This window comes from Muntiacus reevesi, chromosome 14, assembly GCF_963930625.1.
Source record: "Muntiacus reevesi chromosome 14, mMunRee1.1, whole genome shotgun sequence".
Lineage (NCBI taxonomy): Eukaryota > Metazoa > Chordata > Mammalia > Artiodactyla > Cervidae > Muntiacus > Muntiacus reevesi.
In genome coordinates, this window is record NC_089262.1 from 33549965 (window position 1) to 33575134 (window position 25170).

A 25170-nucleotide genomic window follows, 5' to 3' on the forward strand; every position below is an offset into this window, starting at 1 on the left:
ATGCTCAAGCACTGCTATTTTTTTAGTACATTTTACTGTGCATGACACCGGCATGTTAAAAACTTTTCACAAAAGACTAAAAAAAAAGTAAGTCAGTACTTCAAAGGTAAATGTAAGAAAATAAAGGATTACCTCACAGACACTCTTTTGAAACTGTAAAGCTTTACAATTTTCTGGATTTGGAATATCAGGATAGAAGGTTTCTTTAATCCTTTAAATAAAGATGATTAAATACATTGAATAATTATAGGATTATCAGTTAGACAACGAGTTAGTAAGTTATCAGGCTTATTTTGACGTTTCATAGGAATATGCTAATGAACACCTGAGATAAAAAGGGAAAATCACTTTCAGTGTGATCGATCGCTGGAGCTTTCATACAATGCATTCAGAGGTTCCTATCTAAAAACTACAAACAGTGCTTCTATTTCTAGAACTCTAATATCTTATGAAAACGGAAAGAAAAGAGTTAAGATGCTGACTGTGTTATCAAGTCAAAAGATACAGGCATTACTCATATAACCAAAATGTTCATACTGCAGACTGGATTCAGTACCATTAACTACTTGAGAACATATTTGCATTTTCAGTTCTCTACTACTCAAAAAACAGACTTTTCCTGGACTATCAGAAAAAGGAAGGCTATTAATCTTAAGCAAAAACTAAACACAAAAATGAAATTTGCTTAGTACCCTATCATAGTTACAGCTGTTAAAAAAATTTTTTTTTATTGTTTCAAATTCCTATAGAAGAAAAAAAATGTTGTCAATGCATGTCCAAAATGCTCTAACTTCCAATCTATCTCCTTATTTTATCTTTTTTCTGAATTGAAATCATCTTAAAAATGTCATTTTTGGTAATGAGAATGTGGTTGTCAAAACAGGGTATTCTATAGTTTTAAACTGTTACTACACTGATTTATAAGCCAGGATAGCTAGAATACATTCTCTTCCTTATCATGAATGATGGCATTTTGAAGGCCAGTGAGGATCAAATGAAGACAGCCATTTGCCCAAAGCCCAGCCCAGGACAGCGCCTGCTGGCTGAGCACGAGGCGCAATTTCCTCAGCCCGCTCACCTCAGCTCACACCACTCACGTGGTCACTGCACCCAAACACACTGCTTTCTCCAGAAGATCAAGCTCTTTCCAATTTGCGGGCCCTTGGAGAAGCCCTTTTCTCTGCCTGGCACATCCTCTCCTCTTCCCCTGTTCCAAGGGAACCTCCACAGGGAAGCCTGACCGCCTGCAGAGGCATGTTCCCCACGGTTCTCTCCCGCGCCTGTGCTGTTCCCAGCACCCACTCACACTTCTCCGCATGTATTTATTAAATGACTATGGGTTCAAGTCCATCCTCCCCATTGTTCTATATGTCTAAGGATCATACTTATTTAGTCTACCACTGTACCTCCCTTCACATGGGAGGGCCATTCACATTTGTTAAATAAATGACCATATTTTCTAAATAGATCACCAGGACAAGTGAGAGCTCAATCATTAAACTACATTTAGCCCTGCATATAGCTACTGACATATTTATGACTTAAAAATTTTTTTTTGGTACAATGGTTACTACTTTAATTAGTAAATATGTTTTTGTGCATACTCAGTCATGTCTAACTTTCTGTGACCTCATGGACTGCAGCCTGCCAGACTTCCCTGTCCACAGTAGGGAAAATTTACACTTTTCCTTTGTTAAGTTTTAAAACCTGTAAATAATATGCCATGTTCTTGTCTATTATCATCTCCAACATTAATTCTGACCAATATAAATATTTATTACCTAGTTTCCACCAAAAAGGTGTACTTGTTATTTTGTTCAGTTGCAAGTTGGGTCAGACTCTCAACACATGAACTAATCAATCATGCCCTTAAGAACAAAACAGCGAGAGTAGAGCATTACCATTCTCGTTTCCGATAGCAAAGGATACTTGTTACCACTCCAATGAGGACAGCCACTGCCACTGGGATGAGAATGGCAATAATCAAACCCACAGCTGAAAAGAGAACATTGCAGATGTTAAAATCATCGTTTTCATATATGAACTCAATAAATTCATATCATAAGACATTTAAGTCAGATTATTTGAAGAAAAAATCCTAACTGCTCCAGAGAAACTGAAAAATTATTAAAACATAACCTTAAAAGTACTGTAATGATTTTTATACTAACACATAAATTCTTTAGAGGAGGGTTTCCCAACTTTGGCACTCCTAACATTTTAGGGCAGATATTTCTTTGACATGTGCTGGTGGGGAAGAGGGTGTTCCATGCACTGGAAGAAGATTAACAGCATCCTTCAGCCTCTAACCAGCAGATACCAGTAGCACCAACCAAAACGGCACCATACAATGCCAAGTGTCCCTAGGAGGCAAAATCACCCCCAGGTGAGAACTATCGCCACATGGCCCTCCTTTATTTAAAGGCATGTATGACCTTCAACCCAGGGCTAGAGAACAAGCCTGTGATCAATGAAAGTTCTCTGCTGCTGACCAACTAATCAAGTCCATCTCCTCTACTTTCCATCTCAAATTTGTAAGTGTTGTGCTTTACACTTTTTTAAGGCTGTTTCTTACATTCTTCCCTGGATATGTTAAAAATCTCAGAATATTTCGGCCAAAAAATTTTAAACCAGCTGACCTTAAGTTCAACATGAATTTAGAACTCTAAACTTCAGATGTATCCCCAATCCCTTAATTTCTCAAGTATGCATTAGACAACAGGTTCAGACAACTGGTAAGAATAAATATGAAGTCATTTCAGGCCTTTCAACACAGGTCTGCCCTCCACCTACTTTAAAAGTGTAACAAAATGTGAAATTTAAAGAAGGGGGTTTTCTATATAAACAAAAACCACTAGAAACCCAATGCACTTGAGTATGGAAAGCAACTGAATCACAACACTTGACTCACAGTTTTCCTTCGTCACCACAAACATGCTCCTCTCCGGGCCCAATCCCGCACCTGTGTAGGCGCGCAGCACAAGGTGGTAGCTTGTTTTACCCTGGAGATCAGCAATCCTCAGTGTCTTCTGGGATACGTCGGTAATATTCTTAACCTTTATGTCAAAACGACCTGTTTTTCAAGTGAAGAAGATTATTACTGATCTCTGTACTCCTTTTAAACACCTGGTTACTCACACCTGTCACACATCGTTTTTAAGAGTCTGAAAGCTAGTCGCCTCCAGGGCCACGGCCTGTAGCACCAGCCAGCACCAAGTTCAATTCCGCCTCCACCAGTTAGTAGCTGGGTTATCTGGACCTAGTATTTGAACCACTCTGAACCTGAGTTTCTCTAACTGTGAAATCCCGTATCATGACTTAGCTCTCAGAAATGTCCATGCACGTTCTCTAGAATAATGCCTGGCATACAGCAGGCAATCAATAAAAGTCTCTTTTCTTTCTGTTACTAAGAGCATGAAAACCCACTGCAACCCAACCCACGGGAGCAGGGACACTGTCACCTGAGCTGACCATCTGTCTGTGAGTCAAGTGAGAAACTCAAGGGAGCGGGAGCACGAATCAGTGGAGACCACTCCAAATTACTCAGGAGACCAAGGTCTCAAGAAAGAGGACGCCTTGGAATTCTTTCAAAAGGAAATGAGAAGAATTGCTTAAACTATTGTTTTTTAAAATTTTAACCAAAATAATGTAGTTCAATAGCTTAAAAACTCAATTACACTATATGGCTAATAAAAAGCAGCAGCTGCCTGCCTGCATCTCCCTCCTCCCAGACAATCATTTCAAAATCAAGTTACCAGGTTCTGTGGGTATTCACTTCCATTTCTGAAATAAACTTAGATTGGTGGTGGTTTAGTCACTACGTCATGTCTGACTCTTGCAATCCCATGGACTATAGTCCATGAGACTCCTCTGTCTATGAGATTTCCCAGGCAAGAACACTGGAGTGGATTGCCACTTCCTTCTCCAGGGAATCTTTCTGACCCAGGGACTGAGCCTGGGTCTACTGTACTGCAAGGCAGTCTCCGGCACCGCAGGCATCTTCTTTGCTGACTGAGCCACCAGGGAAACCTAGATTGGCAGTGTTTGACCTTTAAATTTTAGACATTAGCTCCAACACACAACCACTACCCCTTCTCCCCCCAACCCCGCGTCACTGGCAGAAAAACATAAAAAAATTTGGTAAATTCAGTGTTTATATTATCATGATTATATAAATATGAACTATTGCTAAGACAAACTGCTTGATATGATGTTTCCTTTCTTATTTTTCTGTTGTTTTAACCTCCTTTCTTCCTTATTTGCCTGATGTACCAGTTACTGATTCTTCCCACATCCTTCAATGAATATTCAACGCGATTTTCCATGTGATCCAAAACAACTAAGTCCCAGTGCTGTGACCTCCCCTAGCCCCTGTCCGCTCTTTTGTCAGATTGCTTCCCAGGGTGTCTTTTCTGGACTGAAAGTCTTCCAGGGGCCCTTGTCCCAGGACTCACTGCCCCACTTATCTCCTTGTGTTGAGGCTCACTCTTCTAGTAGCGTCTGCAGAAGGGATAACTGTGGGAAGTAATATGTGCAGCCTTGCCTATCTAAAAATGTCTTCTGTTCTCACAGAAGCAGTATAGATACTACTGTACCTGTAGATAAATTGGCTTGAGTACAGTATTATTTTAGGTTGAAAACAATTTTTTATTCAGTATTTTAGCCGTAATATCTTCTAGTATCCGGTATGTTGTTGAAAACTGCCATTCTTATTCCTGATCTGGGCACTATAACTGCTTTTCTTTGTTTCTAGGACTTTTTCTTTATATACTAGGTGCTCTGAAAATTCACCATGACATATTCAGCATAGATCTATCTCTCTATTTTACTGGTGTATTTAATGGCACTTTTTACTGCATACACTGAGGTCTTTTGGTTTTGGGAAATTTTCTTGTGCTATTTCTTTGATAGTTTCCTTCCCTCCACTCCACTCTTCTCTCTTTACAGAATTCCTATAAAGGAGGACAGGGTAGGTCTTTGACTCAAGCTTCAACTTTCTTTTACCTCCAAGTCTCTTTTGCCTCTGTCTCATTTTCAGAAGAATTTCCCCATTTTCCTTTTAATATTTCTACTTTTATTTAATTCCTTGAAAATTTCCTCGATCGCAGTTTTAATTCTGAGGAATTCATAACTGTCTTCTGTTTGTTCCTTTTTATAACATCATGTCTTTTCAATAAATAGTTGTACCTCAACTATCCAAGAATAGTTGTTTTTTTTTTTTTAATTTCTCTGCTTTCCCACGTAACATTTGTTCCCTCTGATTTCTCCTGGTGTCTGTCTTACAGGTTAGAAGCTTTCTCAATCATCTGGTTATCACTGGCTACGCCTCATGTTTGAGAGTGAGCCACTAAAAGGCTCACTGGAAGCCTGGTGTGCACAGGTGGGGTTTGCTGGTGGGTGGGCTTCACGTCTGTTACTGATAGGAAATGACCAGCTGGGCTCCTGACTTTTCATTGGGGTAGTACCCTGAATCTCAGCATGTTTTATGTCTTTTCTCAGGAACCATTTAATCCTCGCACCTCTTGTTTGGGAAACATGCCTAGCTGAAGATCTATTAACCATGTGGAAAGGAGGAAGAAGGAAGGTCACACTGTCTGCTGTGGTGTCCCCTGCCTGGAGGCTCTCTGGTTCAGAATAAATCTGTTCTCATTCAGGGGAGAGGGCACTCACGTGAGCTACATGACACTCTGTAGGACTTGGGGGTTCTAATTGATGCTTACACGCCTTCAGTCAACTCCTGCTGTTCAGCCCAGGTTCATCCTAACCATTGGCCTCCACTGCTGGCCCTGCAGGATAAACCAAACTACTTCTAACTGATGCCCGTGCAACTGTCCACCTAGACTGTCCCACCATCCACTCCTCTAGTTCACTCGGCCCACTTCCATGTCCTAATGTTTCTATATCCTCTTTTTTGCCTCTCAGATTCTGTCTTTATTGGCTTTATGGGTTTTTTGTTTTTTCCTGTTTTTTACTCTAATTTTAGGGACCAATCCACTCTGACTAGAAGTCTACATGCTATAATTTTAACTGATTCAAGTGCAAAATTTCTGAGAACCTGAGGTTCAAGTACAAAATTTCTGAGCACCTGCTGGTATAATGTCTGGGCTTCCCTGGTGGCTCAGATGGTAAAGAATCACCTGCAATGCAGGAGACCCAGGTTCAATCCCTGGGTTGGGAAGATCCCCTTGGAGAAGGGAATGGCAACCCACTCCAGTATTCTTGCCTGGAGAATCCCATGGACAGAGGAACCTGGTGGGCTACAGTCCATGGGATCAAAAAGAGTTGCACATGACTGAGCACTTTTTTTTTTTCTGGATTTTTGCAGAATCTGATAGTTAGGGTTTGCCTCAACTCTGAAGGTTCAGAAAATGCAGAACTCCATGATTTGGGGGAGGCACACGTTTATGCAGCTGTTCTCCAGAGGCGATTAAACTAATGCCCAGGTGGGCAGCATCTCCCAGTGGCATTGTTTGTTCTCTACTTGTCAGATAGTCATTAAATAAATAAAATGGTTTCTTTCCAAGAAAAGGTCATTAAGGAAAACAAAAACTCTCAAACTGAAGAGATGATACAAGCTTGTGTTATTCAGTCATAAATAAGAAGCATCTGACTTTGAACAGAAATGTCATTGAGGGTTTAAAGGCAAAAGTCTGCATAAACATTTCTGTATTTGCAAATTTGAGGATTCTCAAAGGTCTCTGTGCATACACTTACCAATTGTCAAGACTGACTCTAAGTTTTTAAGATTTAAGGGACACACATATGCTCTATCAAGTCAACTAAGTTTCCCAGCTCATTAAGGTCTTGGCTAACTGTGGGGATAGGTCTTTCTCAAATAAAAGGAGGCTCTGAAGCCATTCTTTAGGTTCGTGAGTTTTCACCTCCATCAGCATAAATGCAGGAAGACTTTTTTTTCTTAAGGTAACCTTCATAAGATGCTTTGTTATGCACCATGCAAGATTAGTAAGAGATGTACTCTGTCTGTGGGGATCATAATCAAAGGCCTCAGAATAAATGATTTGAATGATTTCTTAAAGACCACATGCCATTTACCACATACTAAAAACTTGAAAATCTCATATTCATCAAATGACTTCATTTTCACTTTCTTATTGTTCAGAGTTTTGGAGACCAGTTTAAACTATTCAGTAGTATTTTCTTTTACCTTTTCTTCCTTCTTTCTTTCGTTTTTTTGTAATTAATATAGAACTTCTAAGAAACAGTATATACTTATTCTAGTAATTTACTCACTTGATCCCAAACCTATTATCTTAGATGTGTCTCTCTCTCCTTTTTCAAAGTAAAACAAATATCCTCTTAAAAATCCTCTAAGCTCTTCCACAGGAATTTCTTCCCATTTCACTAATATAGAATCTGCAGATGTATCCTCAACAGTAAAATTTGGAGCAACAGCTGGAGCTGTAAAAGAAAAGAAATCCACACTTAAAGGAGGATTTACTAATACAGAGCAAGACATTAAGGTTTAATGAGATTTCTAGCCTCAAAAATAGCTGAACCTGGAATTAGAACATTATTCCTTATTTAATCATAAACTTTCACCCATATTATCACAGCACTTTTACTATGAAGATACAAAGGTAGAACTTACAACTTTCAGGTATAAAACATAACTGGGGGCGTCTGCAAAACCTATGCAAATCTTTAAGTGGCTACTCCAATAGACTATTTCTATTTCCCCTTTTTAGTAATAGTCCTAAATAAACAGTTTTTTAAAATTTGTAAAAGTACACAGTTAAGTCTTTTTGACATCCAAAATAAGACTTAGTTTTCTCTATGACAAAAGTAAAACTGTGAAAAGTAAACATTAAACAAATGCAGTAAGAATAAGTAACTATAAATAATTTTAGTTATCATATAACTTATTTTTCTTTCTTGGACTAATGAACATCTCAATTCAATCTATTTTTAGAATTCAATATTAAAATTGATGTCTACTTATAATTTCTCATGTTATCTTCAACTCTAAGAAAACTTACCCATTTAACTTACCCAATTCTTCTACATATCCAATTATAGAACGTAATAATTGATATCCTTGATTTCTGCACCCATACACCGAAAAATTGTATCTTACACCTGGTCGAAACTGATCTACAGGATGAACACAATCAGTAAACTTTCCTAAGTAAATATGACTATGAATATCTATTTTAGAAATATCAAACTGATAATAACTCACTTTGAAATTTCCAAAACTAATTTTACAAAGGTTACAGAAAATACATTTGCATTTCCAAAACTAGTAAATATTCAGAGTGAAAACTGACTTGACAAAAATTAAATTCACATCTGAAAAGTTTAATATTATAACATGACATCACCTTGAAGGGAAAAAAATGGTAATCAAGGTTTTCATTCTGTTCCTTCAAATTAAGCAATGACTTCTTCCTAGATTTGGTCCTGGGTCAGTTTTTGAAACGGTCCCAGGTGTATCACACCTCTGAAAAGCCCTTCTCTGACTAGGGTTATTTGTGGGTTGGAAAGAACCCATTGCTCTTCCCTTGTTCCAAGAAGCAGATACTAAAATTTCCACTCTACACGACACCTCGGGGTTAAAGGAAATGGGACTTAAGAGTCTAATCCTCTTTACAGCATCAGCATTTAGTGCTATTAACTCCACAAGACAAACAAGAAAAGCATTTTAACTTCGATCCAAGTTAATCACTTTCAAAAGTCTCCTCAATACAATGCAAAGCGGGTGGATGTAACAAGACCCCTGGCCTGGAGCAGCTGGCAGGACAGATGTGAAGGGCTAACAGAAAGATGCTATGTGGGGCCTCTACATCAAAGGTCCTCCTTCCCATCCTACAGGTTTCAACTTCATCTTATATCCCAGATATTCCAACTAAAGAGACATTTCTCACCTCTCTGCATCATTCCATCCTGCCCCAGTCCATTTTGATCATTCTTAAGGCCAAAGTGAGAAAGGAGGGAAGAGGGGTCATAATTTATACAGAGCACACTATGGCTGTGTAAGGCTGGGCTGTACTTCTCTGGTAAAGGACGGCGTACTCGGCAAGGAAAAAGAAAGGCAACCATTGAGGCCTTGGCCAATTATGCACATGAAAGAATCTGGCTGTATTCCAAGTAGAACTGGAAAAAAAATCTGAAGCTCCATGTAGGAATCCAATGCATGGGGCTGACCCTGACCATCTGACAGTGAACAGAGTAAACGAGCAGAACGTGATTGCTGGGAGAGAAGGCTCAGCAGCTGCTCGCTCCCCTGAACTTCATTCACTCACACGTGAGGGAGAACAGGGCGGGGGAGGGGGGTGACGTCAGAAGCTTCACTACCAAGAGGTTCCACAGTTCCCACAGGCAGAGGCACAGTCACTCATGCCAGGGACTCAGAAGGAACAGTGACAGTGCAGAGGCTAGAGCTCCTGAGGACAAGGCTGGCTCAGCCTGCAGGTAACCGCACACCCCCCTTGGCTGCATCATCTTAGGCTTGCAGCTCCTGAGCTGCACCCCACCCCTCAATGCGCCCCTGACCTACATCAGGGGAAGTGGTAATGGGTGCAAGTCCTTTGTGCTCAGTAACCTGGCCTGTGGGCAAACAGGGGCAAAAAAGATGGTGAGTGAGGTCATTATAAACAATGCTGTGCTGAACATTCTTAGATGTACATCTGTGCTGCTCTTGGATTTTTTTTTTCTTAGAATACGTTCTTAGACAAGTAACGACGAGATCAAAGTCTATGAATTGTTTCACACACATACTGCCACAAACTGCTTTCCAAAAAAGTTAAACCAATCCATATCCAGCCCAATGGTGAGGGGGAACAGTCACTCCGTGTTGCTCTTTTTAAAAAAAAAAATTTTTTTTTGGTGGTTAGCCGCTGTAGTGTATACAGAAATAGAAACATAATGGTGTACACATGAAACTTGCATGATGTTATTATAAACCAATGTCACCCCAATAAAAAGTAAATTTAAAAAATATCTTTAAAGAACTCTGAGAGACACCTACCAGATTCTATTACAGTTTCAGTGCTGTTTGAAGGGACTCTTTTCCAGTCCATGAGGCAGGGTTCAGACTGAGATGACTTACACCACTTAATTACATAGTCGCAGGTCATGTTGGGGTTGTAATTCCAAGTGAGAAGGATCCTATTTCCCATTCCAACAGCCTGCTCTATTTTGAGATCATCTTCAAGAAAGAAGGATTTTTACTAGTGTTAAAAATAATGTTTTAAGGTAAACCTCATGAAAATGAGCCAGAGTTACACAAATCATTTCATTGTACATACACTGCAAAATGGTGCTAAACTAGATAAACCTTCAGCCAAGTTTAGAAATGCTGCTCTATGGCAATTACTTGGTCATACAGATCAACTCTGCAGCTGGAAAAACAAAACAAAACAAAACAAAAAAGATCCAAGGATCAGGTAGTGGCATAGCTGGGCCGGGACATGGAGCTCAAGATGAATGGGGCAGAGGGAATGAGCACTAGAGGGTCACGGCACAGCAGCAGAGGGATGGGAGGCTGGAGGAGAGCAGCATGGGTGGTCAAAATCTCCTCTCTCATCGTCCACTATGGATGTGAGCTCCACAAGAGCAGACGGGGGCCTGCGCCTGCAGCTCCACTCGGCACAGACCACGCCAAGCAGGAGCACAACCCCATGCAGTGGGCGAATGAACTGGTGTGCCAGCCCTTCGCTTCCCTTCAAGGGAGACTGCTGTCCCACGGGTGGGCGGAAGGGATTCTGGAGACAGGACGGGGAGAAAAGCTATGGGATGGGATGGCCAGCGTGGGCAGAGAGCAGTACGGATGCGTGAGGTGCAGAGGCTGACAGAGGGCGCTGGGGGCCATGGTGAGGTTTGACTTCCCCACCTGCCAGATCTCAGCCTCAGTGATAAGGGAGGCCCAAGGTTGGCAGCAAGTAATTAGGGTGGGTTAGGACAGCATGGCCAAGAGGGAAATTTTCCAGAGAAACAGGGGAAAGAAGTAATTTCTGTAACTGATGCATATTTAAGGGCTCAGTAAAAAGCCACGGAAAGGTTTTTTTGAACAAAATTTGCATTCATAAGCAAATACTACTGGACACAAGACAACAATTTGGCTTGGAATACAGGACTCTGGATACAACAGCTTCTTGGCTCAATGTGACGAAAAAATCCACACCGTCAGCCTGCGCTGAGGTTACAGTAGGGCCTCCAATTGGGGAAATCCTTTAGGAACCATGATTTGTTCTGAGTTGCAGTAACTTTCTGAAAGCTGATGGTCAGACCATTGTGAGTTCTGTAAATTACTCCTGAGAGACACATAGAAAAGGTAGGACTATAGCTCCTGAATTAAAAGATAACCTAGGCATTGCCCATTATTGTGAGAGCCATGAAATACCTAACCTAAATCAGCAGCTTATCTTGCCATGCGCGTTCCCACATCTTTCCCTTGTCTTGTTTCTGCCTCCACAGCACTGCCTGCAGACCTCTCCTCCCTAGCAAGCACTGCTACCTGGGCTCTGGCTGCTGCTGTGTGTCTTGAAACATACTGTGTGTCCCTATTTCTTCCTCCTAATGTGTCCACAACTGACTGGAACAGAGGAACGGTTACCTGACAAGCAGTCAGACACCGCCCAGTGCCCTCAAGCAAGTACTGAAAAGGTCCGAAGGACCCAAACTGGACCCATTTTTCTTCCTTCACGAGTGGGTGATCATAGAAACGTGACCCCATACTAGGGCGGGACGGCAAGGGGGGCGATCAGGAATGACTCAGAAGAGGTGCTAACTGGGCGAGGAGGCAGGAGTAGCTGCCGAGAACTCGTGACTTAAAAAGCTGTCAAGGCAGCTGAGGAAGAACGGACAGTCACTGTTCAGTTTAGTTGCTCAGTCATGTCCGACTCTCTTCGACCCCATGGACTACAGCACACCAGGCTTCCATGTCCATCACCAACTCCGAGTTTACTCAAACTCATGTCCACTGAGTCAGCGATGCCATCCAACCATCTCATCTTCCCCTGCCCTCAATCTTTCCCAGCATCAGGGTCTTTTCCAATGAGTCAGCTCTTCGCATGAGGTGGCCAAAGTACTGGAGTTTCAGCTTCAGCATCAGTCCTTCCAATGAATATTCAGGACTGATTTCCTTTAGGATGGACTGGTTGGATCTCCTTGCAGTCCAAGGGACTCTCAAGAGTCTTCTCCAACACCACAGTTCAAAAGCATCAATTCTTTGGTGCTCAGCTTTCTTTATAGTCCAACTCTCACATCCATACATGATTACTGGAAAAACCACAGCTTTGACTAGACAAACCTTTGTTGGCAAAGTAATATCTCCGGTTTTTAATATGCTGTCTAGGTTGGTCACAGTTTTTCTTCCAAGGAGCAAGCGTCTTTTAATTTCATGGCTGCGGTAACCATCTGCAGTGATTTTGGAGACCCAAAAAATAAAGTCTGCCACTGTTTCCATTGTTTCTCCATTTGCCATGAAGTGATGGAACCAGAAGCCATTATCCTAGTTTTCTGAATCTTGAGTTTTAAGCCAGCTTTTAAACTCTCCTCTTTCACTTTCATCAAGAGGCTCTTTAGTTCTTTTTTGTTTTCTGTCATAAGGGTGGTGTTATCTGCATATCTGAAGTTATTGACATTTCTCCCGGCAATCTTGATTCCAGCTTGTGCTTCATCCAGTCCAGCGTTTCTCATGATGCACTCTGCATAAAAGTTAAATAAGCAGGGTGACAATATACAGCCTTGACATACTCCTTTTCCAATCTGGAACCAGTCTGTTATTCCATGTCCAGTTCTAACTGTTGCTTCTTGACCTGCATACAGATTTCTCAGCAGGCAGGTCAGGTGGTCTGGTATTCCCATCTCTTGAATTCTCCAGTCTGTTGTGATCCACACAGCCAAAGGCTTTGGCATAGTCAATAAAGCAGCAGTAGATGTTTTTCTGGAACTCTCTTGCTTTTTTGATGATCCAGCAGATATTTGGCAATTTGATCTCTGGTTCCTCTGCCTTTTCTAAAACCAGCTTGAACATCTGGAAGTTCACAGTTCATGTATTGCTGAAGCCTGGCTTGGAGAAGTTTGAGCATTACTTTGCTAGTGTGTGAGATGAGTGCAATTGTGCGGTAGTTTGAGCATTCTTTGGCATTGCCTTTCTCTGGGATTGGAATGAAAACTGACAGTCACTGTAACTCATCAAATTTAAAGGGGGCACTGAAGAATTTTAAAATTACATCAAAATTCTTTTCTAAAGCTTATACTGAAGATGCAATTTAGACTTTAAGAAAAAAATTTTATCAGTAAAGGATTCCTATTAATAAAGAATTGTCTCATCAATGAAGCTGTCATTTAAAATGAGTATTTCTTCCTAACTGTTTAAAAACAGCCTAGCTGATGTGTCAACTGTCATGGTCTTGGGGAGATGTTCTGAAAGCAGTTGTAAATAAACTGTTAAAATATTTCTTCCTATGAGTAGTATCTACCGCCATAACTCTACAACATTATGTGTTAAAGTAATTGGGTTTTGTAATTATTTTATCCATCAGTGTAGATGCTTCCAGTCAATACTGAAGGCTACTGCCTCTCCACGAATATTTAAGAGTAATCTGCCTGTTCCTCCTTACTCATTAGCAGCAGCAGAGGGTATGAGAAGAAAGCTGACATTATGAGAGCAAGCAACACCATCAAAATGTTTCCCCTTGGTTTCCTATACTTATATACTACTTTTACCTTAAGTACTCACCATTGGGAATTTCCATACTAGCTATTTTAGAAGGTGGTGATAAGCCAGCAGAATTTTTTGCCACCACACTGATGATGTAGTCATTTTTATCAAGTTGTAATTCTGCCTTGTGTTGAGGATCAGCAATAGAAAGGGACTGTGTTTCCTCATCTGAAGAATACGATACTTTATAAGAAAGTATTTTTCCATTAGCTTCATTAATGGGTAAAGGCTATTAAAAAAAGAAAAATAAATTCTGTTATAAAAACTGGCAAAGGTGATGTGACAAGGCAAGACCATTGAGTCTAAACTGGATACTTCACTAATCCGAACAAAGTAATGTTAGGAAACTTGAGCCATTAACAGTGCACAGCACAGACTTTAAATACAGTGAGATCTGGATAAATCAGGGAAGTGGTGCTGAACAAAAATTACCCTTGCTGTAAGCAGTAGAGTACACAAAAATATAAAAATTAAATAACAAAACAATATTTAGCTTCATATTATTCAGAAGGAAACCAAAAGAAGAGATGAGAAGCAGTGCTCTACTTAAAAATAAATAAAATGTTAAGAAGTATGGCATCATGTTTTTAAAATAGTTATTGTTTTCTCATTTTAAAGTATTACTTGCTTATTACAGAAAATGTGGAAAATATTAAAAAGTTGGATGAAAAATCTCCCATATTCCCATTTCTTAAATATTCTTACATTCTGCTATTTCCTTCAAGCTGTTTTTCTAGATGGAGACTTTTATTAAAATTGTTTCAATCAAACTATACAATTGTCTATCTTTTTTTTCACTTTTTTTTTTCACTTTTCTACAAGACACACTTTTTTTTGGATAATACAGTTATGTATATTTCTAACAGCTTTATATTTCATATAGCATTTTCATTAGTTTACCTGAATATTTCTTAAATAAGTAGAATTTAAATTGTTGCTTTTTTTTTTTCCCCACAATAAAACAAACCTTTTGGTGCCACAGTTTTTTCCCCAGTTAGGATTAATTCCTTAATGTGGGGTCCCAAATCTGGGCTTACAGGAAAGGAAATAAACATTCAAACGTCTTTATTTTTATGTCTAAACTGCTTTTCAAAACAATCTCTCCAATTTATACAGTACTGCACAGGACCCTCTGATCCAGCCACTAGCGCTCTGCTGGAGACACAGAGGTAGCTCTCTGATGGCCTGGTCCAGTGAACACGCTACAATCGCAAGAATTGTGGGTTTCACTTGATACTGTCCATTCCTTCACATATCACCCCCATTCCCTTGGTTTCTGCACACTATTTTCTTCTGGTCTTCCTGCCCTTCTAACCTTCCCAATCTCCTCTGCTGGATCCTCCTCCTCTGCTGGTTCTTCAGATGCCGCCAACACCCACCATTCCACACTTGGCCTCTTTCTACGCTGTGTGCTCTGAGTGATCAATTTACATGCTACTCAAAGCTGTGTCTTTAGCTCAGACCCCTCCGGAGCTCCAGAGCCTTACACCAAACTACTGCCTACTGAACTATACTCGATCATCCTAGTGGCACATGTTTTAAATAATCAACATGTCCAAAACAACTTAATTTTCCACCCAAATATGGCAGAACCATAAACTAGTCACTGAAGTTAGAATCTGAATTGCTTCAATATTTTTAATCCTTGGTTAAACATTCATCTAGTCTGAAAAATATCCTAAAGTCTCTACATTGAAGTCATTTGTATAATCATTCCTATATTACTGTACAATCTGACAGACAACTGACAGCAGCTAGGGGGTTTTTCCAATTAACAATAAGAGGGGATGCAGAGTCATATACAGACGACCTCCAAGTGACGGAAGAGGTACACAACATGCTCATAGACTTCAAAGATTCACTTTAATCAAAGCCATACGATGTCAAGTTTTTGTAAAAGTTTACTTTAAATAACAAAATGCACTATTTAAAAGAATCTGGTTATAACTGTTCCTATGAAATCTGATGTAGAAAACAACTGTCTGTGGTTTTGATTTTCATAAATCAGCAATGAAAACATTTGCTCCAGTAAGGTTTATGCTCTAGTAAAACATAATGCAAATCATATTTTAGCTAAAATTTTAGAAAACTTTGTAAAACTTTGTAATTGCTATACTGTAACACAATTTATTTAGGGAACAACAAATTATGCTGACTGATAGATATAAAAAGTTGGTTTCCTATTCACTGAAGAGAAAATACAACATAAACACTTAGGATTCTAACTTGTGGTTTCTGGCTGCATTTCTGACTAAAGTGAGATAGATGGAATTCATGAAATCCTCAGTCCTTTATAAGACTCATAAAATCAAACTGAAGAATGCCTAGACCTGAGACAGAGATCCTCACTACAAGGACTGTGGTACGTCTGCAGTGATGAGGAATTTGGGAGTCTTAGAAGCCAGGCTACATTCTCAGCAATATTGTCAACTAAGCCAGTCTGGGAAATCCTGGCTCCCTAATAACCCAAGAACTGTATGCAATTTAAGTAGTTTAGCATACTAAAGTTACTTAAATATTCAAGGAAAAATAAGACATTTACCTTCCAATATATTATTAGATTTTTTCCATCAGAACTCCACTCCCTCCAAGTATCTGGTCCCTTTGAAGGAACTAGAAAAGAGATTTAAGAGTTAATATTTGAAGATGCATACTATGTCAGTTGATAAGATCAGTAACTGGGATGGCAGGGTTTAATATTGAAATTTTCAATAAAAATGTGAAGCAGTTAGTGCTTTTAAGTCATTTTCCACTTAGAAAATGAAGCAATGGAAAAGCTGAGCTCTGAACATCTGCGAAGCACAAAGTCCCTTACAAGGGGTTAAAATCACCCTCACATCCCTCAGACGGATTGGGGCTGCCTCTCCATCTCACATCCTCCAACCTCCCCTTATTCAAGCTGGCTCTGGCTACAGGCTGGCTTCCTGACTGTTCCTAAAACATGCAGAGGACACCCACTCCAGTCTTTCTACTCTTTCTGTATTCTCTCTTCCTCTACCTAGAACTTTCCTCCTCTGAATTAACTATGTAGCTTCCTTCCCTACCTCCTTTATATCTCAGATCAAATGTTACCTTATTAGTGAAGTCTTTCCCAGTTACCTTATTTAAAATTGCACCCCTCTCTCCCCAACCACTTGGCCTTCATTCCCTAGCCCTCTCTCTAGTTTTTATTTTTTTCCATGGCACTCATTGCCACCCAAAATACACTATTATACATGTAGTTTAAAAACTCATTTCTAATACTCTATCGTCTACACTCCATGTGCAGAGAGTGCTATTTTATTCACTGCTATATTCCTAGTAACTAAATGATTCCTGATACATGGTGGATACTTATAAGTATTAAGTGAATTAATGCCTTTATTCAATGAGGTGTAAATAAAGTGTTTCCTCTAGGCAACAACAGCTCATCAACTAAAGGCAAAAGCTCCTGTGGTAACTAGTTTCCAAAAGGACCAATGATGCTGGTCATGCCCCCTGACATTCACAGTGTGGTGGTCCCTCCTCTACTGTATCAGCGTTGGCCTGTGTGGCCAGGAGGGTACAGGAGACATGATGTATGTTCCTTCTGAGACTAGGACATAAAGACATTGTGGAAGCCGCCTTGTTTTCTCTTTGATCACTAAAACTGGGTGCTGCTGGCTGCTATTTGAGGATACTCCGGCAGCCCTATGGAGAGGCCCACACAGTGAGGAATGGAGACCTCATGGCAACAGCCATGTGAGTGAACCATCCTAAAAACCAATCCTCTAGAACCAGTCAAGCCCACAGGCCCCACTCACATCCTGATTGTAGCCTCCTAAGAAACTCTAAGCCAGAGCCACTCAGCTAAGCTGCTCCTAAATTTCCGATCCAAAGACACTGTGAGATAACAAATGCTTGCAGTTTTAAGCGACTGAGCTCTGGGGTAATTTGTCACAGCAACAAATAACTAGTGTACTCTCTCTCGGGACTCAAGCATGATCCAAATAATTCTTGGATGCGTTGTAAAGATCCTCTCATCTCTCTCGTCTTCATGTGAGGAGACAAAATCTGGGTTAATACCTATCAGTTTTTGTCTTACTGTTTCTCTGCTTATTGCTTCCCCTGTGCTTCAGACAATAAAGAATCTGCCTGCCATGCCAGGGACCTGGTTCAACCCCTGGGTCAGGAAGATCCCCTGGAGAAGGGAATGACAACCCACTCCAGTATTCTTGCCTGGGAAATATATGGACAGAGGAGCCTCGCCAGCTACCGTCCATGGGGTTGCAAAGACTTGGACTCGACTGAGCAACTAACACACATTACATTTTTTGGAAGAAGTTTGATATTCCCTATATTATATAGTGCAAATAAATCTTTTGCTATTCTTTTACTGAATAATTTTAGAAAATTACACCTATTTTTAAATTTTTGCTGTTTGAAAGTTGATATCTGGATTAATCAAGAGTAGAATCTCAATCTGTCTTTAGAAATTATCATACTTGGCAAACCAGTTACCTGATTTTTTAGATGTTTTGATCTGGGTGTACCACAGAAACTGAAGTTCAAGAATTTGTAGTCCCGACCATCCTCAGGCCCAAGTCACAATATTCTACCAAATTAGCTTCATTAATAATTGCTTTCAATAAAGAAACACTCTAAATATATTATAATAATTAAAATACCAGGAACAGGAAGAAAAAGTGTGAGAAAAATCACCCCATAATCTTACTAAATTTCACGTTTGGTTTCCTATGTATCATCCTAATATAGTTATAATCACATTGTGGATAAGGTAGCTTAGCAGTTTCACATAACATTAGCCAAGCATTTTTCCATGTTATCACGAAACTAAAACTCATTAAAAATCTTTGTATGGTATTTTATTGCTGCGGTATTAAATAATTACACAATTTATCTAAACATTCTCCTACTTTTAGTCACTCTGGTGATATTTTCGTTAAAAAAAAAAGGTATAAAATTTCAGGATCTATAGTAATAATTAGCCATAAATCATTCAGTTAACTTACTGGCTTCTTTGGTTAAATACTGTTTTTCTTTGCTCCATTTGCTCCATTTCCAGAAAGGGTCAGTAGAACAACGAATCCGAAAAGTGTATATGGTATATGGATTTAACTTGTCCACAGTAGTAAGATAATTTGAACTTTCTACCCCCCTCATTGTGACACTCCGCTATTAGAAAACAATCATATATATTACATATGTAATATCATGTGTATATGAATAAATATATATATACATATATTTTTTAGAAGAAAGTCTCCTAAATTTGCAACATAAATTGACTGAATGTCCTAAGACTTTACCTCTATAAAACAAAAGACAGTTCATCCACTATATTTTAATTCTTATATAAAATTCAAAATCAGTGAAATTATGTTCTACAATAGGAAAAAAATTAAGGTATATTTTTAATCCAAATGTTGAATCTAAGTAATAATGGTCAATTAAATTATACAGAGATGATGATATTCTGTCAATGGTTAATGGTGATGCAATATAATTTAGTAATCTAAGATGACCTGGAGTATTAAATACATAATTTAGATATTTGGAAGCTTATCGGAGAGAGGCATCATTTATGCATTATTTTTTACATGGCACTTAGAGCCTCTAGTGCAGTGCTAAACATGTAGAATATCCAACAAATATTTAAACCAAATAAAATTAAGATGAAGCAATCTGAAACAAACTGGAGATTTGCATGCCTCCGGAAAGTCTCTGAGTTCCCAATTACTTATGGCAAAGGAACTTTTTGTGTTACATTTTGCAGTTTGACTGATTTTCTAGAAATTATCAGTACATTTCCAAATAACTATTTAAGTAGAATGTCATTTATTTTAGATCTACCCCAAATTACAAGATGGTGCAGCATAAAATTCAACTTAAGTATTTAAAATGTATTAAAAAGTCATGTTTTGACTTATAATGACCAATTATAACTTGCTCCTATTGCTGCACTTAGCAGTTTTAAAAATCACACCTTCTCTCTGCTGCTGATTAGTCCATTAACTAACACAAAGGCTACAGCAAAAACTACTCATTTATTCACAAATTTATTGAGCGCCAGTTGCATGCCAGGGACTATACTAGACCTGGGCACGTTCTGAGTAGCAGAAATCATACTTATATTCTATAACACCTAGTACTACAATTGTTTTTAAGTGCTAAATGCAATACTGTTATGATGTGTGTATATATATACACACACACACACATATATACACACATATAATGGCTCTTAGGAAACCTCTATAATAAGTAATCTGAGAGCTTACACATGTGAATTTACTTAATTCTTTCTGAAAACTACATATTTTATCCAAAATAATGTCAAAGGAAGTTTAGAGGAGAATCTTACTCACCAATTCATGCTCTGAGTTAGTTTTATTAATTTTAATTTGACATAACAGTTTAATTTTTGTAAAGTTGCCCGGTAAATGCCAGGAAAGTGTCACAGCTGTTGAATTAATATCCTTCACTTTGACTGAAGTAGGAATACGGGGATGAACTGTAAATATAATTTTCAAAAATTACTTTAAAAGTTATTTTCTAATATGACAAATGAGAGCCAAAGAAAACAAAAAACAGGAGATGTGTTATTAGTGCTGATCAACAACGTTCCACCCAGTGTTTGTGGAAGGCAAAGCTCACATTCATGGCCTGACACCAGGCCAGCATTGCTTAAGAACCATTCATGCTCAAGTTGCTCAGTTAGCACCAGAAATACTAAAAGGTAGTCTCTACCTTTAAGGAACCCCTCCTTTACTTGAGGAATGACAAACACAAAGAAAGAAAATCAACAAGAGCATATACATTAAGTCCTAATGTGTGGTATAGATATTAACAGATACTGTAATGTGGCAAAACTATTGCAGAAAAGCATTTCAGGCTGGAGTCCTGGCAAGAACAAAGGCACAGGGAAGCAAACTACACACTATACTGGTTATACTGCATACACTAATTTGAGTGATAGGAAAGAATCATGGCAAAGACAGGGCTGAAATGGCAGAGGGCAGATAAATACATACAAAACTGCCACTCAAATATAAAATGTAGCCTTTCTGATCTTAGGGGGAAAAAAATCAAGAAATAATGAAGATGAAGAGAAAGAATAATTGATATAAGTGACTTACATTTACAAGTAAGGCAACAGGACCATCTATTAATCACTCGAGGGCTGCCTTTAATGCAAATGGTTTAAGCCCTTAGCCCCTGACTGTCTCTAAGAGAAGGCTTCCATGCTACTGCTCTGTATATTGCAGAGCTGGTCTCAGCTGATACATGTGGAAAGACCACAGGAATGAATGCCAAAAAGAACTGACCTCTTTTATTTTTATTTTGAGCTATATATTAATAGGGTTAGTAAAAATTCAGTAAAATGGAACAAACTATTTACTGATACATAAAACAACGTGGATGGATAGCAAAGACATCATCCTTAGTAAAAATGCCAACCTCCTATGGTGCAGTGGTAAAGAATATGTTTGCCAATGCAGGAGATGCAAAAGACACAGTTCGATCCCTGGGTGGGGAAGACTGCCTGGAGGAAGAAATGGCAACCCATGCCAGTATTCTTGCTTGGAGAATCCCATGGACAGAGGAGCCTGGCAGGCTAGAGTTCAGGGGGTTGCAGAGTCAGAAACAAGCACAAACACACGAATGCCAAAGGTTACATAGTGTATGACTCCATTTACACACATTCCTCATATGACAAAACAAGACATGAAGAACTGACTAGTTGTTTTCCAGGGACAGAGGTTTATGTGTGTGTGTGTGTGTATGTGTGTGTGTTGAGGGAGGGAGGTGGGGTTGCTAAAGTGACAGCAAAAGGCAGTTCCTTTGGGGTGATAGAACAGTTCTATATCTTAACTGTACTGGTGGGTTACATGAATCTATACATGGATCTGATTGCACAAAGCTACACACATACCACACACAATTAAATGCATAAAAACTGGTGAAAACAGAGCAAGGTCAGTAGTCAGGTTCAGTATTGAACCAGGAGGGTCAATTGCCTAACTGAAGTACAGTTCCATAAGATGATACTACTGAGAAAGTTGGAAGGAGGACTCTATTATTTTTGGAACCACCCCTGAGTCTACAATTATTTCAATATAAAAAGTTTTTAAAAATTGGGCAAAAATATCTTCAGAAATCAAAATTATTAGATAAAGCCATTTACAGTTTCTATGAAACTAATTCAAATTTTTATTTGAATTCAATAAAACAGTGAAACTTGAAATTTAAATTTTAAAGATTTTTAAATGAAATTTTAAAAATGAATACTAAGTAACTATAAAGGAAATAATCAGTAAAAAAAAAAAAAAAAATCCCTAGAAGCACTTTTCATTAACCTCAAGACATTTTACCACTTCTAAAGTTATTTTTTAGACACTGGTTTATGCAGCAATTTACCTTTTTCAGTTACGTTAATTAAAAGTGTTGATTCTGTCTGACCCAGAAGATTTTCAGCATTCAATGTAAAGTTGTATATTTCTTGGTTTGAAAGTATTTGAAAGAATAACTGGTAGCTTTCATTTGTGGACACTTTATTTCCGCTAAATCTAATATATTTTCCTGAAAAACTGAAAAAGAGAATATTAAGGAATATTAAAATAATTTCAAAATGGTAAGAGATATATTACAGGAAAAAACTGATGAGTAAATTTCAAGTAGTTTTTTCAAAAAAGTTTATATTTCCAAGTGTATCTATATTACATACTCGGGGAAGAAAATATATACAATGCAAAAAACAGAAGAAAATAATCAGCCATATTCCCACTACCCAGAGAGTCTCTGTTCATATTTGAGGGTTCTTCTTTCTAGGCCTTTTAAAAAAAGACGACAAGATATTGAGTCTGCAATGTGTTTAAATTACAGTGTTTATAATATACCCAATTTTCTACAGCATATTTTGTTTTATATCTTTTGTATAAATGAAATAGAACATCTCCTTATGTCATTTAACATCCTTCCAGCATGCAATACTGTCTGACAACCTTTCCCAGCGACCTTCACCTTTCAAATAAAGTGTAACTTGTACTGCGTGGGCCCTCCAAGGACGTCGGTCTTCCTGGATTCCAAGTGCAAATGATTTCTTTTAAATCATATGTCTCACAGTTCAGTTTCTGAGGAATGTCTGGTGGATCTAATTAAAAAATGAAAAAAAAGCAGTTACTTTGGTTACATATACCTTTCCTAAAAAATGTTGCATTTTATAAATGTTAATTACATTTTGGACAATTTTCTTAAAAAATAAAATAATTTGCTTATTACATTTTGAGTGATGCAGCAATTACCATTCTTTGTACAGCATGTTGTGTCAGAGTTCATATTACATTAGGAACGATGGATTAAAATATACCTAAGAGCGACTATTAGCTCATTCGGAAACTTCCTCCTAGCAGCCTTAAGAGATCAACTATCATGTTTTTCCCTTAATCCTATTTTAGAGTCCATCAAATCTCTCAAAGGAACCTGTGTGCAACTAGTTCAATCAGAAAAATCTACAGGTTAAATGTATTATCATCTATCATCTTTATATTGTGACTTGACAAGAAGTACCAAATCATATTATAAGTCAATATAAGTCATAAGTTTCAGAGTTCTTAAATAAGTTACAAGGACTATTATTTACAAAGTAATTCTTGGTAAAATTCTGCATCTCCCTATATTCAAAGTGACAACTGCTCTTTTGTTCCTTAATGAAACTATTCTGTTTTTGTAGGGGCAAGACAAGAAAAAGAAAAACAGTTGTCTTTGTTTTGACAGACCTTAGTGTGATAAATTAAAATTCTACAGTGTGACAATGATTACAGAAAGTGATTCTCTTTTTTTTTAGGAAGTGATATTTCTATAATCATACCTAACCATGCATACACAGAAACTGATATTTCCTACTGTCATTTTTTTTTAAGAATTAAAAAAAAATTACTTATTTTCAGCTGCACTGGGTCTTTGTTGCTGCACGGGCTTTCTCTACCTGCGGCTGTGTTTGTTTGCGGTGCACAGGCTTCTCATGGCGATGGCCTCTCCCATTGAGGAGCACAGGCTCTAGGCACATGGGCTTCGGCAGTCACAGCACAGGGGCTCAGGAGCCGTGGCCCATGGGGCCCAGCTCCTCCTTGGCATGTGGAATCTTCCCAGACCAGGGATCAAACCCGAGTCTCCTGAACTGGCAGACTGATTCTTATCCTCTTATCTTATCCACCAGAGAAGTCCCTTACTGTCATATTTATCTAAACTATCTTCCAAGGAGGTTAAGTTTTTGTTAAACAATTATCTACTTGTTGAAAAACTCTAAAAAATAAATTTATTTTTAAAAACCTGTATTTTTAAAATAGTCCTTAGTTTATCAAACAAGATTTAGAAAATTTCACATACTTTCCCCAGAGATAAGCATTACATCCTTCGAAGTACTTGGGGTAACATTAAGAGAAGTAATGAGTATTTATATGAAAGTTTAACAACTGGTTAATAAAACTAACACTGACTTATTTATTTTGAAAACCATTTTAAACTTAAGGTCAAACTTTTAGTCATTTTATTTAACTCAAATACCCAAAATTTTGAGGATATTTAAAATGCTGATTATTTTAGAATTTGGCAGATTTTTTTAAGTTGAAATACTTAAAATCCAAAATAACAGTAGCAACTAGACAAAAGTGGAAGGAAAAATTGAAGGAGAAAAAAATATGGAAGGGCAGTATTTAAAATGTAATGCTTTTAAAAAAAAACCAACTGAAGCTAGGTAAAAGCTTGGTAAAAATCAACTATCTTTCTATATAGCAGTATATAGAAAATGCAATTTTAAAAAATCAATTTTTTATAGCACCAGAAAACATCAAAAACCTAGAAATAAATTTATAAAAAGATATGAAAGACCTCATCTCACTAAAATAAATGAAACAAAATCTAAATAAATGGAAGGCTATACCATGTTCATGGATTGGAAGACTCAATATTGTAACAATAAAAATCTTCCTAAATTGATAGATTTAATGTAATATCAATCAAAATCCTGGCAGGTTTGAATCTGTATGTGTGTGTAAGGGAAAATTAACAAGCTGATTCTAAAATTCTTTTCAGCCTTTTCAGTAAATAATGAGTTAACAGGATACCCATAAGGGATAGAAAAGTGAATCTTGATCCCTAACTCACACCAGAGCCCTTGTTACAGGTTTCTAAAGACTCTCTGAAGTGAAGGTTACTGCTGCTCCTGAATTAACAAATATTGGTCAATATTTCAACCTCCAAATGTTAAAAACAAAAGCTAAATTATGAATTTAGTAAGTTTTTCCTAGCACTGTAAAAAAATTAGAAAATTGTTAGAAATACTAGTGAATATTATCATCTTTTAAGTTTTAATTTTTATCTCATTCTTTTATGTGAATATTTCACTGTTTGGTATCACTTATCAAGTAGTTTCCCTTCACTGGTTCTTAACTTTAGACTTCATGATTATTTATGAGGAATGTTGCAAACCATTTCCTAAAATT

At 38.1% G+C, this 25170-nt stretch overlaps 1 protein-coding gene across 3 annotated transcripts in view; it reads right to left on the reverse strand.

Moving 5' to 3' along the window:
* The window catches only part of LIFR (LIF receptor subunit alpha), a 74413-nt gene that overhangs the window by 5544 nt on the left and 43699 nt on the right, over positions 1–25170 (reverse strand). For 2 of the 3 annotated variants that reach the window (XM_065905778.1, XM_065905779.1), the window contains 12 exons: positions 22691–22820; positions 22088–22257; positions 20035–20180; positions 18679–18841; positions 16230–16300; positions 13706–13916; positions 9989–10168; positions 8011–8112; positions 7252–7419; positions 2912–3073; positions 1902–1995; positions 133–211 (listed from right to left, as the gene is read on the reverse strand). In XM_065905778.1, coding sequence (XP_065761850.1) covers positions 133–211; positions 1902–1995; positions 2912–3073; positions 7252–7419; positions 8011–8112; positions 9989–10168; positions 13706–13916; positions 16230–16300; positions 18679–18841; positions 20035–20180; positions 22088–22257; positions 22691–22820 — 1676 coding nt within the window. The remainder of the gene's footprint in view (positions 1–132; positions 212–1901; positions 1996–2911; positions 3074–7251; positions 7420–8010; positions 8113–9988; positions 10169–13705; positions 13917–16229; positions 16301–18678; positions 18842–20034; positions 20181–22087; positions 22258–22690; positions 22821–25170) is intronic. The other variant, XM_065905780.1, reaches the window with a different exon arrangement.